The sequence below is a fragment of the Symphalangus syndactylus genome, chromosome 5 (assembly GCF_028878055.3).
Source record: "Symphalangus syndactylus isolate Jambi chromosome 5, NHGRI_mSymSyn1-v2.1_pri, whole genome shotgun sequence".
Lineage (NCBI taxonomy): Eukaryota > Metazoa > Chordata > Mammalia > Primates > Hylobatidae > Symphalangus > Symphalangus syndactylus.
In genome coordinates this window covers 129995552-130009874 of record NC_072427.2, presented here as the reverse complement: position 1 = coordinate 130009874, position 14323 = coordinate 129995552, and the positions used below count along the sequence as shown (strand labels likewise).

General features: G+C 45.9%; 1 protein-coding gene across 3 annotated transcripts in view; it reads left to right on the top strand.

Annotated features, from left to right (window-relative positions):
* Positions 1-14323, top strand: part of STARD9 (StAR related lipid transfer domain containing 9) — a 156828-nt gene that overhangs the window by 100681 nt on the left and 41824 nt on the right. For all 3 annotated transcript variants that reach the window (XM_063639540.1, XM_055278850.2, XM_055278849.2), the window contains exons 16-20: positions 4187-4366; positions 9423-9474; positions 9811-9948; positions 10638-10720; positions 10846-10949. In XM_063639540.1, coding sequence (XP_063495610.1) covers positions 4187-4366; positions 9423-9474; positions 9811-9948; positions 10638-10720; positions 10846-10949 — 557 coding nt within the window. The remainder of the gene's footprint in view (positions 1-4186; positions 4367-9422; positions 9475-9810; positions 9949-10637; positions 10721-10845; positions 10950-14323) is intronic.

The window sequence follows — 14323 nt, the reverse complement described above, 5'->3', positions numbered from 1 at the left end:
ATGGGTCCTGACTCCTTATCCAGTTTGCCAGTCTGTGTCTTTTGATTGGAGCATTTAGCCCATTTACATTTAACGTGAATATTGTTATGTGTGAATCTGATCCGTCATTATGATGTTAGTTGGTTATTTTGCTCGTTAGTTGCTATAGTTTCTTCCTAGCCTCGATGGTCTTTACAATTTGGCATGTTTTTGCAGGGGCTGGTACCGGTTGTTCCTTTCCATGTTTAGTGCTTCCTTCAGGAGCTCTTTTAGGGCAGGCCTGGTGGTGACAAAATCTCTCAGCGTTTGCTTGTCTGTAAAGTATTTTATTTCTCCTTCACTTATGAAGCTTAGTTTGGCGGGATAGAAAATTCTGGGTTGAAAATTCTTTTCTTTAAGAATGTTGAATATCGGCCCCCACTCTCTTCTGGCTTGTAGAGTTTCTGCTGAGAGATCAGCTGTTAGTCTGATGGGCTTCCCTTTGTGGGTAACCCGACCTTTCTCTCTGGCTGCCCTTAACATTTTTTCCTTCATTTCCACTTTGGTGAATCTGACAATTATGTGTCTTGGAGTTGCCCTTCTCGAGGAGTATCTTTGTGGCGTTCTCTGTATTTCCTGAATCTGAATGCTGGCCTGCCTTGCTAGATTGGGGAAGTTCTCCTGGATAATATCTTGCAGAGTGTTTTCCAACTTGGTTCCATTCTCCCCATCATTTTCAGGTACACCAATCAGACGTAGGTTTGGTCTTTTCACATAGTCCCAAATTTCTTGGAGGCTTTGTTCATTTCTTTTTATTCTTTTTTCTCTAAACTTCCCTTCTCTCTTCATTTCATTCATTTCATCTTCTATCAGCGATACCCTTTCTTCCAGTTGATCGCATCTGCTACTGAGGCTTCTGCATTCTTCGCGTAGTTCTCGAAACTTGGCTTTCAGCTCCATCATCTCCTTTAAGCCCTTCTCTCCATTGGTTATTCTAGTTATCCATTCTTCTAATTTTTTTTCAAAGTTTTTAACTTCTTTGCTATTGTTCTGAATTTCCTCTCGTAGCTCAGAGTAGTTTGATCGTCCGAAGCCTTCTTCTCTCAACTCATCAAAGTCATCCTCCATCCAGCTTTGTTCCGTTGCTGGTGAGGAACTGCGTTCCTTTGGAGGAGGAGAGGTGCTCTGTTTTTTAGAGTTTCCAGTTTTTTTGGTCTGTTTTTTCCCCATCTTTGTGGTTTTGTCTACTTTTTGTCTTCGATGATGATGATGTACAGATGGGTTTTTGGTGTGGATGTCCTTTCTGTTTGTTAATTTTCCTTCTACCAGACAAGACCCTCAGCTGCAGGTCTGTTGGAGTTTACTAGAGGTCCACTCCAGACCCTGTTTGGCTGGGTGTCAGCACCGGTGGCTGCAGAACAGCGGATTTTCGTGAGACCACAAATTCAGCTGTCTGATAGTTCCTCTGAAAGTTTTGTCTCAGAGGAGTACCCGGTTGAATGAGGTGTCAGTCTGTCCCACTGGGGGGGTGCCTCCCAGTTAGGCGGCTCAGGGGTGAGGGACCCACTTTAGGAGGCAGTCTGTCCGTTCTCAGATCTCCAGCTGCGTGCTGGGAGAACCACTACTCTCTTCAAAGCTGTCAGTCAGACAGGGACATTTAAGGCTGTGGAGGTTCTCGCCGAGTTTTTGGTTGTCTGTGCCCTGCCCCCAGAGGTGGAGCCTACAGAGGCAGGCGGGCCTCCTTGAGCTGTGGTGGGCTCCACCCAGTTCGAGCTTCCTGGCTGCTTTGTTTACCTAAGCAAGCCTGGGCAATGGCGGGCGCCCCTCCCCCAGCCTCGTTGCCGCCTTGCAGCGTGATCTCAGACTGCTGTGCTAGCAATCAGCAAGACTCTGTGGGCATAGGACCCTCCGAGCCAGGTGCGGGACACAATCTCCTAGTGTGCCGTTTTCCAGGCCCGTTCGAAAAGCGCAGTATTAGGACGGGACTGACCCGATATTCCAGGTGCCGTCTGTTACCCCTTTCTTTGACTAGGAAAGGGAACTCCCTGACCCCTTGCTCTTCCCGAGTGAGGCAATGCCTCGCCCTGCTTCGGCTCGCGCACAGTGCGCTTCACCGACTGTCCTGAACCCACTGTTAGGCACTCCCTAGTGAGATGAAACCGGTACCTCAAGCAGAAATGCAGAAATCACCCGTCTTCTGTGTCGCTGGGGCTGGGAGCTGGAGACCGGAGCTGTTCCTATTCGGCCGTCTTGGCTCCACCCTCCTATTTTTTTATTTTATTTTTTTTGAGACAGAGTCTCACCCTGTCACCCAGGCTGGAGTGCAATGGTGCTATCTCAGCTGACTGCAACCTCCGCCTCCCAGGTTCAAGCAATTCTCCTGCCTCGGCCTCTTGAGTAGCTGAGATTACAGGCTCACACCACCACGCCCAGCTAATTTTTGTATCTTTAGTAGAGATGGGGTTTCATCGTGTTGGCCAGGCTGGTCTCAAACTCCTGACCTTGTGATCCGGCCGCCTCGGCCTCTCAAAGTGCTGGGATTACAGGCGTGAACCACCGCACTCGGCCTATTTTTTATTGTTTTGGGACGGACTTTCGCTCTTGTCATCCAGGCTGGCGTGCAATGGTGTGATTTCGGCTCACTGTAACCTCCGCCTGCTGGGTTCAAGCAATTCTCCAGCCTCAGCCTCCTGAGTTGGGATTACAGGCGCCCACTGCCATGCCAGGCTAATTTTTTGTATTTTTAGTAGAGAAGGGGTTTCACCATGTTGGCCAGGGTGGTCTTAAACTCCTGATCTCAGGTGATCCACTCGCCTGAGCCTCCCAAACTGCTGGGATTACAGGTGTGAGCCACCACACCCGGCAGACAGGTTAGATTTAAATCCTACAACCAAATGTTTCAATTTCCAATATTCTGTTGCATCATACTTATATGTTATTAAAGTATCCTGGCCATGTTAACATTTTGTCACCCTTAGTAAACCTCAAGACTAAATCACACATCTAGAAGTTTCTCTAAAAAATTCCTCCTTCAGTCATGTATTCTGATTTTTGGTTCAGAAAATATCATCCCTCTATACTAAGAGATGAAGTAGGGGAGCCAAAATCATTCCAAAATGATTCTTGCATTATGCAGTCCAGCTGAGCTGGACTTGAACCTGCCCCTTATTGGCTGTATGATCTTAGGCAGTGTAGGAGTAGGTGATGAAAGCTGGCCAGAGGGGCAGCTGTGCCAGGTTGGCTGAACTGTAAGCCAGAGTGCCCTGCCACTCACCAATGCCAGGGGTCCTTATCCAACCCAGCCCTTTACAGGTACCCTGTAATTTCCTGGTTTCCAAACTTCAATTCAATGATTATTAAAATAATGTTTCTAGGGCACATAAAGCACTTGTACCTAAACCTGGCATAATTTTTTTTTAAGTATTCCGTTTATGAGAGAAGCCCGTAGCTAAATCTAATTTTTTTTTTTCTGAGCTTCCTCAGTTCTTCCATTCCCAGGATAAGCTCAATGCTTAGGCATCAGTTTAGTTTCCACTAAAAGAAGAAGAAGTACCCTACATTTATCACTGTGCATGTCCCTAAGGTGGTCTTAGCTTAAGGCCTCTAAGCCTAGGTATATTTACTTTTAAAACTCTGTTCCTGGTACACAGTAAGCACTCAGTATTTTACTGTTATTATTGTTTTTATTGTCTTATTACCTGATATTCCAGACAAGTTCCATATAATCTTAGTTCCACCTGGGGAGATTCCTCTCAGTGCTTTGTGGTTCTGTGAGCCGTGTGCAAGCTTATATGATAACTCAAAGTACTGTACTTTGGGAAAGAAGTGTGTAGGTCATAAAAGGGTTCCCAAGTATGGATCATATAAAACCGGGGTGGGGAAAGGGAAATTATAAACCTAGATGTCTAACATCCCAATTAATTTTTTAAAAATAACATGTTTTTTTCTAATTATAAAAACAGTACATGCCCATTGCAGAAAACTTTAAAAATAACATTTATTGAGGGGGCTTCTGTTTATACAAGTAACACTTGCTTATTGAAGAAAACTTAGAAAACACAGCTTGCAGTTGGAGGAGGTACAAGGGCTTCTGTGGGGCTTTGAATAGTATCCAGGAAGATCATAAGAAAGCAGTACCCTGGGGAAATAGGAATAGATTGTAATGACTTCTGACCTTTAGTCTGTTCCCCATGCTAAGTGTCTCAGATCACCTCCTATACCTCTGCAGATAGACCAGCTGACTAAAGACTGGACCCAGAAGTGGAATGATTGGCAGGCCCTCATGGAGCATTACAGTGTGGACATCAACAGGAGGAGGGCTGGGGTGGTCATCGACTCCAGCCTGCCACACTTGATGGCCTTGGAGGATGATGTGCTCAGCACAGGTGTAGTGCTCTATCATCTCAAGGTGAGGAGGCTGGTGTATCCTTTTCTTCCTAAGCCACTGGCCCCAGAGGTCAAGGAGGGAAAAGCTAGGAGCAGCAGCCATGTTTCTGTGAATTGAAATCAAGACAGATGCTACAGAGCTGCCTTCAGGTTTGCTCTCAGGAAACGTCTACCTGAAAAATTGTGATCTGTTTTGCCTTTGTATGTATAGAGCAGAAGACTAGAAATCAGAACAATTGTTTTTCAACTGCTGCTACTGTTGTTCTTATGTAACTTACTTTTGTTCTCTTTGCCTTAATTTCCTCATTTTAAAGTAAGAATGATGCTTATCATATTCCTTTTCTGGCTTACTGAAGCATAGGGATACAGTCATGGAGAGTGAAACCCTAACCAAGATAACCATTAGTGCTCCTAAACTCTACAAATACAGACTACTCAAAGGTGGCTTTCAGGCTGGGTGCGGTGGCTCACACCTTTAATCCCAGCACTTTGGGAGGCCGAGGCGGGCAGATCACTTGAGGTCAGGAGTTCGAGACCATCCTGGCCAACATGGCAAAACCCCACCTCTACTAAAAATACAAAAATTAGCCGGGCTTGGTGGTGGGCGCCTGTAATCCCAGCTACTCAAGAGGCTGAGGCAGGATAATCACTTGAACCCGGGAGGCGGAGGTTGCAGTGAGCTGAGATCACACCACCGTACTCCAGCCTGGGGTAAGACTATCTCAAAAATAAATAAAATAAATAAAAATAATGTTAAAAAAAGGTGGCTTTCAGAGACTAAAGGGGGAATTCAGAAGATTTGAAAGTTTTCTTCTGACACCCCCACTTCATTCAACCCCAAATAAACAGTACACTTCCCACTTCTCCATCACTACATTTACCTGGAAAAGGAAACAGAGAAAGTAGGTAAAGGAAGCTTAAGACATAGGATCCAAAGAGCTAGAGTGGTGTGATGGTGGGGGAAGAGGGGATGACAGGCATCCATCTAGAAAAAGATTAAAGTTTCCAAACAGCACCTGGCCCACTGGCTCTGTGTCACCTGGAGGCCAGTCCTCATTTCTGATTGAAGTAGTTTTGAGAGTTAGTGACCTATGGTAGATAGAGTCTTTTATCTTGTTCTCATCAATGTGTTCTACTGTGGGAGGACAGTTCCTATGGACAGCAGAACGTACTTCCCACGCTCAAAATCCCTGTGCTCACTGAAAATCTAGTTTTCATTCTCATAATTATCCCCAGCTGATGTTTAAAAAGAACAAAGAGTTTCTGGGGAGTATGTAATGCTGCTGTTATCCCTGGAGAAATTGGACTCCTTCCTAGTGCTGCAGAGCATATGGAAGTGAGATGTTAGCAAAGCTCATCGGTGTTCTTAGGATAAGCCCTTTGGGAAGTTGTCAGAGACTGAGCTGCTCAGACAGAAAATTTAAAGTAGCTTATTTTCTGGTATACGGGATATAAATTTTCTTAGTGAAAGTGCCTGAGGCAGAAGTGGCTGGCAACTTTTACCTTAGCAAGAAAACTAAACACCAAATGGCTGTATAGATCCTCCCATTAGTCAGAAGCACAGAGAGAGATTGGAGGTCAGGAAGAGACCAGATTGATTAAAATGGTCAGTATTTGAGTAGAACTGATCTGATACATGGATTGGATGTGGAGTGAATAGACGAAGCTAGAAATCAAGTAGTAGAGCTTAGGGTCGCAGCAGAGGGTTAAAGGACATGACTATTAGATTGAATAGTAGACATGGAGATGAGTGATGACCTCATCTGAAGATAGGATTGCTGATTTTTTTTTTTTTTTTTTTTGAGACAGAGTCTTGCTCTGTCACCCAGGCTGGAGTGCAGTGGCGCAATCTCGGCTCACTGCAACCTCAACCGCCTGGGCTCAAGTGATTCTCCTGCCTAAGCCTCCTGCATAGCTGGGATTACAGGCGTGCACCACTATTGGGAATAATGCTTAAAATTTTAAGGAAATTGAACACTTAAAGGATTTTTAGTAAAGCAATTTTACTTTTGTGTAGAGGGGTGCTTCTCCTTGGCCAGTTGCCATGAGAACACCTCTGAACAAAGGGGCATGAGAGCCTTTATTTCTGACAAAAGTCCTGCTCCTGTACCCTTTCCCCTTCCCCATTGGCTGGGGTCGGGTCGTACATTCTAAACTAATCCTGGTTGGCTAAACATTGGAACCTTTTTAGATAAGGTGGGCACATAAGGGAGAGAGGGGGAAGGGGTGTCTGCAATGAGCTAGAGAGCTGGTTTTTTTTTTAAATGAGGAAAGGAATGTGAGCTGGTACTGATAACACCTGGCATGTCTGGGCATGTAATAAAGGCAGGAAGAAAAAAAGAGAAAAAGGAAAAAAAGGGGTGGGGGGTTACTATGAATTGAAGAATAAAGGATTGATCAGGCTATTTGAAGAGAAACTTTATCATATCCCACAACCACCATGCCCGGCTAATTTTTGTGTTTTTAGTAGAGACGGGGATTCACCATGTTGGCCAGGCTGGTCTTGAACTCCTGACCTCAAGTGATCCACCCACCTTGGTCTCCTAAAGTTCTGGGACTACAGGCATGAGCCCTCACGCCCCGCTGGATTGCTGATTTTCATTGCTTAGTCAGTGCATAGTGAGGATTTTACTCCCTTCCTGGTGCATTTCCAGTGGACCTGGGTGATGAGATTTAGTCTACTTCTAATCCTGGCATTTCTGCATTTTATGTACTTTCCCCACCTTTTGTTTGTTTAGCTTTTGACTTAGGTAATAGTACTAACAGTAATGGCCCAAGATTCTGTTTGTTGTTGTTTGTTTGTTTGCTTTTTGCTAAGTTGGTTACGGACCTAGAACTAGTCCCTGGCAACCCGGAAGCTGTTTTTCCCTGGGTTACCTTGCGGAAGTGTGTTGGGTGGGAAGAGGATAGAGGGAAGGACAGGGAGAGCCCAGGTTACTGATATGCTGGACTTCATCCTTGTAATTGCGTTTGTGCCACTAACTCTCCCTACATAAAGAGGCAGGGTGGGCAGTGAACACATATGCCAGCCAGCTGAGTCCTCATCTGAGATGCCATCACCTTTTGTTGGTAATTTCTACCCTGCAAATCTAGAAGTTATGATGTGCCATAGCCTTTATCTTTTTGGAAGGGCTGTCCCTGAATGCACATGAAAAGTTTCGACCTTTTTCCCTTGAACTGCCCTCTGATTCTGTTTGACAGTGTTTGTGGAGGCTAGCATCTGTTGACTTCTGTGGTCCTCAGTGCCTGAGCAAGAAAGGCTGGCTCTGGCTGTTTGTGTTTGCAGAGAGGAGGGACAGAGGGGGATGCAGTGAGGACAGAGCCTTATTCATTATAGCTAGGATTCTTCCTTCTCACAAGCTATTTTGGAGGAGTGTCAGGGACCTCCCTGCTCTGGCTGCTGACAGTGAAGCCTAGTGGCGAATTCTCTGGTCTCCTTAAAAACATTACTGGGCCAGACGTGGTGGCTCAAGCCTGTAATCCCAGCACTTTGGGAGGCTGAGGCAGGCAGATCACCTGAGGTCAGGAGTTCGAGACAACCCTGGACAACATGGCGAAACCCCGTCTCTACTAAAAATACAAAAATTAGCCGGATATGGTGGCATGTACCTGTATTCCCTGCTACTTGGGAGGCTGAGGCAGGAGAATCGCTTGAACCTGGGAGGCAGAGGTTGCAGTGAGCCGAGATCGTGCCACTGCACTCCAGCCTGGGTAACAGAGTGAGACTCCATCTCAAAAAAAAAAAAAAAAAAAAAAAAAAATTACTGGTCGGGTGCAGTGGCTCATGCTTATAATCCCAGCACTTTGGGAGGCCAAGGCTAGCGGATCGCCTGAGGTCAGGAGTTCAAGACCAGCCTGGCCAACATGGTGAAACCCTGTCTCTACTAAAAATACAAAAATTAGCCGGGCGTGGTGGCAGGCACCTGTAGTCCCAGCTACCCGGGAGGCTGAGGGAAGGGAATCGCTTGAACCTGGGAGGCAAAGGTTGCAGTGAGCTGAGATTGCACCACTGCACTCCAGCCTGGGCATCAAAGCAAGACTCCATCTCAAAAAAAACAAAACAAACAAAAAGACATTCATTACTGGGGAGGTGTTATGTTGAAGTTGGAAAAGGCTGCAGGGGCTTAGGATCCAGAGAGACCTGATTTCTAGTCATAGCTCTCCTATTTGGTATGGGTATATGGGTTTCTCAGGCAGTTTATCCCTTGTGAGCTTCACATTCCTCAGCAATAAAAAGGAGATGTTAATACCTATATTTTGAGTTGTTAAAGGATAAAGGAATATGATTTGTATAAAGTACTCAGCATAATGTCTAGGACATACTGAATAGTCAATAAATGATAAAGATATGTCTAAAATTTTGCATCCCAGTTGCCCTGTTGCTGTCTTTTCCTAACAGAGCTATGTGGGTCTTAAGCAAATTTGCCATAATCCAAGGTCTAAAAGGCCTTGTCTTCAACTAATCCACTGATTCATTTGTACTAACTCCAGTTTCCCCCTCCTCTCTTACACTCTCTTCCAGTTCTTTTTTATTCTAGAGGTGCTTTTCTCCTATTTGTGCTTTTACCCTTCTTAGAATCTGGTGTCTGTTAAACTTCATCTGCGGACCAAGAAGGTAAAAATCCTGTGTTTCCATAAATCGTCACAAAATGCCTGTTTGACTGAATCTTACTGGATCAAACTTGGGCCACATCAACCTTTGCCCCTTAGGGAAAAGCCATACTTTTGCGTGTACTTTCTCAGACTAGAGAATTTTTCTGTAACTATTCCCTAACTTTGGGCTATGGGACAGAAAGGAGTTTGCCCACACTTGCTGGACTTTGCAAATGGCTTGGGCTGCTTTGTGGTATATTTTTTAGCTCTGCCATCTCAGGGGCTTCCTGGGCTGTAGAGTGACTGGGCAGAGGGTCAGAACAGCCTGGACCAAAGTCAAGAAGTGGTACAGACCACGCTGGGATGGGATGAGAAGTGGTACAGACGAGGCTGGGAAGACAGTGAGAGCATTCTAATGTGGACTCTCCTGTAGGGCAAAGTTCTGTCCCTTTAATTCTCATTAAAATGGCTTTTTTCCCCTTTAGGAAGGAACAACAAAAATAGGAAGGATTGACTCAGACCAGGAACAGGACATTGGTAAGTGACAGAGCATATGAGTCCAACATTTTGGGGCAAGTATTTGTGCCTGATAGGTTTCTTCAGAGGACTCTGATGATGCTCTAAGAAGAAGGGAATCATTGGTGTATTCAGGGCCTGCTTCTCTTTCTGCTGCTAGGTTTCAGGTCTGGGACGTGATAGAGGGAGACCCACACGGTGGGAGGATTTCAGGTCTGGGTGGTTTCAGGTCAGCTCTTCCTCTTTTATTATGGTATAAGGTCTTCCAGATGTTGGATTCTGATTTCACAGAAAGAATTGGAGAGGGTGTTTCCCTGGATCATCCTCCCACCCAAGTGACCACCACCTCTTTTGTAGTCCTGCAGGGTCAGTGGATCGAGAGAGACCACTGCACTATCACCAGTGCCTGTGGTGTGGTTGTTCTCCGACCTGCCCGTGGGGCCCGCTGTACAGTCAATGGCCGGGAGGTCACTGCCTCCTGCCGTCTGACTCAAGGTAGGACTGTCTGCAGCCCTGTTTATCCCAAGATGAGTGATGGACCAGCTCCAGTCTCATGGGCCCAAAGAGCTCAGTGAAGCAGCCCTTAAAAATGGATCACCCAGCCTCTACACTCTCAAGTGTGAAGATTTTCTAATATGTTCCTATTCCCATAAACAAGCCTTAATTCCAAAGTCTTGGAGTGAAGAATGACTATGAAATTTGTACCTGTGTTCATTAGCTCTGTCTCCCTAGGAAAGTCTCTGAGCCTCACTTTCCTCATCTATAAAATGGGGATAATAATAGGATCATTGTGAGGATTGAATGAACCTTATAGTTCTTAACAGTGTGCTTGGCACTCAGTAAACACTCATTATCATTATTACTATAATTACCACTACTGTTATTAATCTATGCAAATTCTGTCTGTCCTTTGAGACTCAACTGAGATTCCTCCTCTTCCATCAAGTGTTCCCTGACTACTACACCTGGAACTCAACTTCCTTTCCCTTGGAGTAGTAGAGTTCTTCCTGTCTGTCTTATTAATTCAAGATGTATGCTGTGCGATACAGAATTAATACATATCGACTCAGCAAATTATCAGTTATAGAGGGCATGACTTTGTCTCACAGAACAGTGCCCTACACATAGTATGTACTCCAAAACATGAGCTGTTGATTGAATTCTCATTTGTCTCTGTGCTGCAGGAGCTGTCATAACCCTGGGGAAGGCACAGAAGTTCCGATTCAACCACCCAGCAGAGGCTGCTGTCCTGCGTCAGCGAAGGCAGGTTAGCAGGGCTGTGTTTTCTAGGTTATTGCTGGCCTCCCTGTTTCCACTTTTTAGAGGAAAAGCCAGGCTGGGAGGGGTGGAGGTGATGACGGCAGCCTCACTGTGCTTTCTTCCTTGTTCAAGGTTGGAGAGGCTGCTGCTGGTGGTGGCTCTTTGGAGTGGCTGGATTTGGATGGAGATCTCACTGCCTCCCGGCTGGGTCTCTCCCCTTTGCTTTGGAAGGAAGGGTAAGAAATATCTGCTTATACTGATGTGGAACCTACTGGGTTCGCTTCTTAGTCCATGACAGCATGGATCAGGGTGGGGGTGGGGGGTGATTAATGTAGCAGCCAAGGTCTGAATGAGCCCTTGTCTGAATCAACTTGGGCAAGTCATTTGATGATGCTGAACTTGCTGCTAAGTTTGTAGTTGGCAGGGAAGTGGTTTTGGCCCTTGTTCATTTCCTCTTTGGTATTTCAACTTTTTTCATCACTGAAAGAGGTATGTTATTTGATGTTCCTGTGGCCACTTTTCTCTCTCCACAAAATTTAGCTGTGATGTGTTTGTGGGCATCTTTGTTCTGAGCTTACCTTCCTATATACTCCCTTAAGTTCTGGCCTGCCTGTGTGTGAGCTCATAGTGTATGTCACATAGTGTATGTGAGCTCATAGCTTCCAGAACATATGGCTTTCTCTGTGTTTTTAAAGATAGTGTGTGACTGAGAAGCCTTTCTTTCTCCTAACCAAGAATCCAGAACTGTGCATAGAGGGGCAGAAACTATAGGAATAATATGAAAATATCTTTGGTTCTACCCTCTCATACCCACTTTGCCTGCATTGTAACTATGAAACATTGAGTCAGAGTTTTTCATGGGATTGATGGCAACTACTTTTCTACTTCATACTTCATCCATTTCTACATAAAACACCCTTCCCAGATCTAGAAGCCTTGCAGATTTGGTACTGGGAGTCATTCTTTTCCTGTACGTCAAAGTGACCTCTGCCTTAGAGGTTTCCTTTAGAAAATTTCAGCAGGGGACTTGGTGCCCGTGACATCACTGGTGTTGGGAGGCTGCCAAGCACCTTGAGCACAGGGTCTCAGTGGAGTTATCATGGCCCATAGTTTCTTCAGAAGGATCCAGCAGTTCTTTCCTCAGGCCAGCAGCATTTGATGGCAGATGAAGACAATCTTTTGTCTGACCTTGGCAGTGAGGAATGTTGGATACAGGAGCAGAAGTGCTCTGATTCAGGGCCGTGTGCGGTGGCTCACGCCTGTAATCCCAGCACTCTGGGAGGCCGAGGTGGGCAGATCACAAGGTTAGGAAATTAAGACCATCCTGGCTAACATGGTGAAACCCCGTCTCTACTAAAAATACAACAACAACAAAAAATTAGCTGGGCATGGTAGCACGCGCCTGTAGTCCCAGCCACTCGGGAGGCTGAGGCAGGAGAATCGCTTGAACTCGGGAGGCAGAGGTTGCTGTGAGCCGAGATTGCACCACTGCACTCCAGCCTGGGCGACAGAGCGAGACTCCATCTCAAAAAAAGGAAAACAAACTATGCTCTGATTTAGGAAGCATGAACAGCAGGCAAGTCCTCATAGGAGAGCTGCTCAGTGAAGGATGCTACAACAGAAATTTAATGAAGGATGATCCTAGTGTTGAGTGACTGAGAGCTCTATGGGTTGGCGAATAAGGTAGAAGAGGTGACACAAGGTGGACTCAGGACTTAGGCTGGAGCTTTTGCTTTGTCAGAGTGACTTTCCTTTTTTGTAGTGAAGTCATGAAAGTAGCTCCTGTTTTAGGTAAGGTTTGTGTTGGGAAGACTCTGAAGATCTGTTTTTCCCAGAGTTCAGAGGTTTACAGAAAATAACACTGCAACTTAAATAGTTGAGAATGGAAGAGATGCATTGCAGCAGACAAAACTGGTTCACGTCCTGGCTGTACTACAGAAAAGCTATGTGACCTCAGGCAAGTCAATGAACCTCTGAGTCTGTTTCCCTACATCTAAAGAGACGATACTGCCATCTGTTTTCCAGGGATTCTTGTGATAAAGATTGAAAGAGCGAGTATATATGCACAGTGCGGACACACCTCACAACCCCTATTGCTGCCAGCAAGGCTGCCTCCCTTTCTCTTTCCTGTCCTCCTGTCTCAACCCAGCTGACCAATCCACCCCAGAGTACATCGTGGTGTTGTGCTCTTCTCTTGCCTTTTAAAAGTCTTCTGTGGCTCTCTAGCCCCACAGACACTGACATGACCTTTCAGACACACAAGGATGTGTCCTTTCATTCAGAGAAGACAGCAATTTCAGAATCAGTTCTCTCCCACCCACTGTCTCCACTCTTGAGCACCAGCTCTAGGAGCCTGTAGGCTGGGCTACCGTAGCCAGCATCTGTACCAATCCCTGGTGGAGGTGGTGTGGTGTGGTGCTCAAGTCTGTGATTGGGCAAAGGGACCAGGGAGAGGAACCTGCATGACTAGAGAAAAATATAAATTGTCAGCTGGGCTCCCAGTCTGGATTTGTGGTTGTGTGTCTATGAGTCTCTCCCTCTGCTCTTGGATGTGGTTGGCTCCAAAGCCTCCCTTTATTCCAGGCTTCCTGTCCCTCATTTATCTCTGGAGCAGCATTCATGAGGAGCCTTCAAAGCTGGAGCTGGCTCCAGAGCCAGGGGAAATTGGCCAGTCTGCCTTCCTTTTCTCCTTGCAGCAGTAATCTGGACCAGAGAGGAATTTGTCTTTGAATACCATTGCCTGTGTTCTTGGCATTTTCCCATTTGGAATTTTAGGGGGTTAACCTTAGGTGCCTAGAGCCTGGGAGACACTGTTGCTGCTGCCACTGCCACCACTGCTGCCACTGCGGCTTTAGTAAGTAGATGCTGCTGCAATCTGCTGCAGAAGCTGCCAGACCCCGAGGCTGGGGGAAGGCAGTGAGAGAAGAAGCAGGAGAGGGCAGTGGAGTCCTCACAAGCAGGTGTCTAGGCAGCAGCTGGGGGATACTGGAGCCACCAGAGATGAAGAGCAATTACCTGATAAAGACAGACGTCCCTTGGCTGGCAGGTAAATGAAGACTTGCCCTTTGTAATCTACCCAGACATGTAGCATAAGGTTGCTATTTTCTTTTTCACCTGCTTTCTGGGAACTTGACAAAATGTGCTTAGCAGAGGGGCCATTCTGTGCGGCCTCTTGGGTGAATGTGCTGCATCTGTAGAGATCACAGCAGACAGCCTCTCCTTGCAGGTCCTATGGCTATGCAGGAAACAATATCATAGCTGCCACTTTCTTAGGTGAAGGGTAAGGAGTGCCCCTCTAGGGAGAAGCAGATTGTAAATCTGAATGTTGAGGAGAAAGCCAGACAAGGAAACTGAGTAATCTCAGGGAGTTCAGATAAACATCCTGTCTCAGCCTCTTGCATCTGGTGGTCTGTGGGTCTTAGCTGGGTTTGTCTAGGATGGGCTCATGTTTGTAATTCAGCCATTTCTATAGTCAGACAAAATTTGGAGCAGTAATACAAGCATGATACATATAGATGTATATTTCCTGTTAACTGCTTTCTCTATTTGTTTGGCATTAACAGGTTTCTATTCCAGTTGCTATCCTGAGCCTCTGCGTAACAGAGAGTAA